Source organism: Pygoscelis adeliae, unplaced genomic scaffold (genome assembly GCF_000699105.1).
Source record: "Pygoscelis adeliae isolate BGI_AS28 unplaced genomic scaffold, ASM69910v1 Scaffold127, whole genome shotgun sequence".
NCBI classification, from domain to species: domain Eukaryota; kingdom Metazoa; phylum Chordata; class Aves; order Sphenisciformes; family Spheniscidae; genus Pygoscelis; species Pygoscelis adeliae.
Window position 1 is genome coordinate 5,853,647 of NW_008825208.1, and position 5,250 is coordinate 5,858,896.

The 5,250-nt window shown below is 44.1% G+C and overlaps 1 protein-coding gene across 2 annotated transcripts in view; it reads right to left on the minus strand.

The window, feature by feature from the left end:
- Positions 1 to 4,476, minus strand: part of PTGR1 (prostaglandin reductase 1) — a 25,219-nt gene extending 20,743 nt beyond the window's left edge. For both annotated transcript variants that reach the window (XM_009328961.1, XM_009328962.1), the window contains exons 1-2: positions 4,415 to 4,476; positions 3,898 to 3,981 (exon numbers count right to left, since the gene is read on the minus strand). In XM_009328961.1, coding sequence (XP_009327236.1) covers positions 3,898 to 3,899 — 2 coding nt within the window. In that variant the 5' untranslated portion in view covers positions 3,900 to 3,981; positions 4,415 to 4,476. The remainder of the gene's footprint in view (positions 1 to 3,897; positions 3,982 to 4,414) is intronic.
- Between the last annotated feature and the right edge of the window lie 774 nt (positions 4,477 to 5,250).

Consider the following 5,250-nt stretch of genomic DNA (forward strand, 5'->3'; position numbering starts at 1 on the left):
CCAATGCCCAGCCAGTCCCCGAGCAGCGGTCACCCCTCCCCCAGCCAACTCCCCCCAGTTTATGTACTGAGCATGGCGTCATATGGTATGGAATATCCCTTTGGCCAGTTTGGGTCAGCTGTCCTGGCTGTGCCCCCTCCCAGCTTCTCGCTGGCAGGGCATAAGAGGCTGAAAAGTCCTTCACTAGTGTAAGCACTAAGCAATAACTAAAACGTCGGTGTGTTATCAGCATTATTCTCATACTAAATCCAAAACACAGCACTGTACCAGCTACTAGGAAGAAAATTAACTCTATCCCAGCTGAAACCAGGACAGATGGGGACAAACTTTTTAGCAGGGCCTGTTGTGACAGGGCAAGGGGGAATGGTTTTAAACTAAAAGAGGGTAGATTCAGACTAGCTAGAAGGAAGAAACTTTTTACAATGAGGGTGGTGAAGCACTGGCACAGGTTGCCCAGAGAGGTGGTGGATGCCCCATCCCTGGAAACATTCAAGGTCAGGTTGGACGGGGCCCTGAGCAACCTGATCTAGTTGAAGATGTCCCTGCCCGCAGCAGGGGGGTTGGACTAGATGACCTTTAGAGGTCCCTTCCAACCCAAACTATTCTGTGATTCTGTGATCATTCCTCCTTTCCTCCCTCTATATGCTTGCTTGCTCCCTCAGAAAGCATTCTCCTTTGTCTAATGAAGCACGTATCTTCCACCATCAAGGCACCTGCAGGGTTTCCTTTTCCTGTGTGCCAAACAAGGTTTGAGAGTTACACCCCCCCAGACAATATTCACTTCAAATGAAATGCATACACATACAGCTTGCACAGCACGGACCTTCCTCCCCTGTAAAAGCAGACTAAAACACAGTCCCTTTCTCAAATTTATATCCAGCCCAGCACAAGAAAACTTGAGAGAGTTAGAGCAAGGATTACATCCACCACTGGAGTTTAAAACACTAAATCTGCAGGCTTGAAAGAAAAATCCTTGAACTCCCCCTCACACCCCCTGTTCTTAGCCTGCCTGCCTTTCCTCTGGTGCTTTGTGAAGATCAGCACCTCTCCAAATGTGCAAGACTGACAGTTGTCATGGTGAATCCCTGAGGGGAGCTTCACACGATTTTTACACAAGCAGAGATTGAGAAGACAGTCCTTCTCCAGACTTCTGGTTTCTCTGGCTAAAGATTTTCCCATCTGAGAACCCTGAGCACGCACTGATCTGTTGCCCTTGTGTGCTGAGGGGGACTGCTGGCCTTTTAGGGTCTCGCTCTCTCCTCCAGGACCCTTCTTTTCAAGGGTTGTAAACCTTAATGGGAATATCATCTCATGAGACGTATAGGCTCGGGCAGATAGAAACCTTCTACCCCACAAGGAGACTGCAGTATCACCACAGAAGAAACAATATCTAGTCAATATTCAACTTGTCTAGATTAGAAATGTACTTTAGTCCTAGTTATCTGACAGAAGGAAGGTCAGAATTTCTAAATGGCCTGCTTAATATTTGGTCTGGTGTTTAACCTTTGTTCTTGCTTTCCTTCCCAAAATGTAAGATTAGTGAATTTCAATGTGCTAATCAAACTTTGAATAACTGACTGGATTTGCCATTCACCTGTGGTCCCAAATTCCCCAGGAAACTGAGCCATAACGTACATTAGTGGATCTCAGATGCAAGGAAATCTGTACCTGCTTTAGACTGAAAGAAGCATGGTTTTTCACATGGAGAACATTTAAGCAAATAAAGCTGCATAAACAAAGCAAATAATCAGATATAAACAGGTCACTGATGCAATCTCCTGTACTACCCTTATAGCCAAACTGGTGAGATAAATTGGTAGATAAATGGACAAGAAGGTAAAGGACTGCAGGATTGTCCTCAGTGGGACAAAGTCCAGTTGGCAGGCCATTACTAGAGGCATCCCTCGGGGATCATATTGGGAGCCATAATGTTTGATGTCCTTATAAAAGACCTGGACAGTCATGACCTGGAAGGACAGAGTCCTTCCCCACACCCTGAACTGGGACCCAGCTGCATCTGGAGTGCTCCCCACTACAAGAAAGTGTTGTGGATTAACCCAGCCGGCAGCTAAGCACCACACAGCTGCTCGCTTGTTCCCCCCTGGTGAGATGGGGGAGAAAATCAGAAGAGTAAAAGTGATTGGCGTCAGCTGTCCTGGCTGTGTCCCTTCCCAGCTTCTTGTGCACCCCCAGCCTACTTGCTGGTGGGGTGGTGTGAGAAGCAGAAAAGGCCTTGACGCTGTGTAAGCACTGCTCAGCAGTAACTAAAACGTTGGTGTGTTATCAACATTATTCTCATACTAAATCCAAAACACAGCACTGTACCAGCTACTGCAAAAAAAAATAACTATCCCAGCCGAAACCAGGACAGAAAGACACTGACATACTCGAGCAAGTCCAGTGTAGGGTCACCAAGATGATGAAGGAACTGGAAAATGTAACAGACAATGAAAAACTTGAGAGAAATGGCTTTGTTCAGTCTCCAGAAACAAAAGCTACGAGGAGATTTACTGCTTTCTACAGCTGCTTAGTAAGACAGTATCGAGAAAATGGAAACCGGCTCATCTGAGGGGAGCGCACAGCGACAGGGTAAGAGATGATGAGTGTAGTTTGCAAGACCGTATTCTCCAATGATACATGGAAAGTTGTGGGATTTTTCCCCGCCAAACTATGACCAAGTCAGATATTGGAACAGATTGCCTGAAGAGATTGTGGAATCTCCATCTTTCAAAATGTATAAAACTTCACATGCCTGTGAGCAATCTGATCAGTCTGGTCTGACTTTGCCCATGTGTACAGACTACAGGGGGGAATGAGCGACCCCCCAAAATCCCTACCAACCTAAATTATTCTTTGACTACATAATGGCAACTAGCACTCAATTCATAATTAGCTCTTGGTACTACAACTAGTGCTTATTTCATATGAACAACTATGAGCATGAACACCTTAAGAATTAAATCAGTATTAGGAGCAAGCAAAGTTATAATTTCATATTTATTTATTATTGTTGGTTTTACTTATTATTCAGTGCAGGTTTCTACAGGATACTCTTCAAAATACCTGAAGAACCAGAAAACTCTCATAGGAGATTTACTCAGGATGTACACACCCTAATGTCTTTCATCAGAACTGAGTCCTGAGAAGAAAAAAAACCAACAATTATCTCCTCTGAACCAAGAATCAACAGCACTATAGAATGATTTGCAAAAAAGACACCAAAATCCAAAAAACAACCCTTACAGTATTTGTCTACTCAAAAGGCTTAGTGTTAAATTCATCCCATGAAATAAAAAGAAACAGGTGTCGCTATACCAAAATAAAACATTCTTTCATGTATCTGCTGTGACCATGCTTTCAGTCCTTAGAGATTCTAGTGAGCACACTAGTGAGTTTCAAAAAACCCACCTCTTTCTGAACTGGTTATATCATTAATTTTGTGCTGCATTATCATGTAGTTACTACAATCAAACCCTTTCCCAATTCTTAAAATACTCATTTCACAAACCAGTGAAGCTATACTATATGTTTACCTTTGTAGAATATCTACTTGTGACTTCAGAGCTAGGAAAGGTATCTGCTATAAATTTGTTATAATGCACATTATGGTATAATACTACTAAAAATTCTCCTAGATAAGCAGCTGCTAAAAATCTTTTCCTTCCTCAAACCACATGCTATATTCATTCCAACATGCTAACCGCGTGTTAAGTAGCAGCAACATTTTTTTTTTTATTCCTTAAAATCGAACACTATCATTAAAATAGCACATTTTACCATTACACCAAATGAAGCACCCAACTTTTAGGGCCTATAAGGTCAAAGCTATTACATAACCATTTAAGAAAGGGTGAAATTATCCCTCTCCCTCATATCATATGCAAATAGAGAACATACATGGTTATCTTTATAGTGGAAAGCCTCTCACATCAGAAGTGGTTCTTCTTTATTTCTATTTTCTTATTTCAGTCTGTAGTTAGCCTGTATGGAAAAGGAGTAGTTGGAGCAGCTACAGCACTGGCTACTCAGCTGCCAGCTCCATCAGCCACATATGGACAATCATTTCGGCCCTTTGAAGAGCAACCGGGTGCCACCTGCAGCATGGTCCAAGCAGCCACCTCTCACAGAAACTAATCAGGAACTCGCCTTCAGGCAAGAAACATGCAAGCATGTTTGCCACAGATCACAGATTCTTTGCCAATCAAAAATGATTCAAAAATCATTTTGTAAGACTTTCACTTCTCCAAATAAAAAGTGGCATTTGATGATGGCTGTATAGTCACATGGTGTATAGTCACATGGTGCCAGTCTGATTCTTCCCCATGTTTCAAAATAATTTTTCTCAGTATGGCATCCAGATGGTAGCAAATGAACAGCTTATAAGACGTCATCAAGTGCTTCCTGGCTACAGTACCTCCAGCAGCAGTGCTGTCACAGTAATGCCTTAAACAGATCAAGCTGCATCCAATGTAATTCCTGAAGTGAGCAGACACACACATTTTTCCCTATAATGTAGACCTGCAGTCTGAATTATTTCAAATTATTAAAATAACTTCAGACTATAAATTAGGTAGTTCAGTACAACCCATTTTACAGCAGCTCCCCAGACCTCAGTGGTAACACTAACGTCCAGCTGACAGTACAACACAGAAGTCCTCTTGCAAAATACTGGTCTATTTTTACAGCATAACTGCAGGAGTTTCTGGAAGGAGTACACGCATTCAGCTGACTTTGCTTCTCCACTCTGACCAATGCAGCCCTGGACGCCTACTGTTCTTCCAGTGACACGCGCTCAAAAAATCTGAATAGGCTCTCTTTATTCTGCTTGAATGGAAACACTTCTGTAAGTCACAGCAAGATAGCTGAACAGGCATAGAGAGTTTGGGGTTTTTTTGGGGGGTAGGGGCGGTGAGAGTTGAAAGTACAGAACTGCGCTTTCTTAATTTTAATGTAATTTAAGGGCGGTACAGAGACACCTCCCGCCGTAGCTTGGAGTTAACACTCAAGCTTCTCAGCCCCACCACATAACCCCACACTAACGCCCAAGTGCCTCCTCACCCACCCCGACCCCCCCCTCTCCCAGGGACCGCGGTCGCATAGCTGCAGCCCCCTTCCCTCCCAGCACCAACAACCGCCATTTTCCACCCGTTCCCGCCCCGGCCACCGTCCCCGTCCGCTTGTCAGGGCTGGAGGGGGCCTTTCTCGTCAGCGCCCGCCCCCCGCGCTCGCCTGACCTGCGGGGCCCCCCCG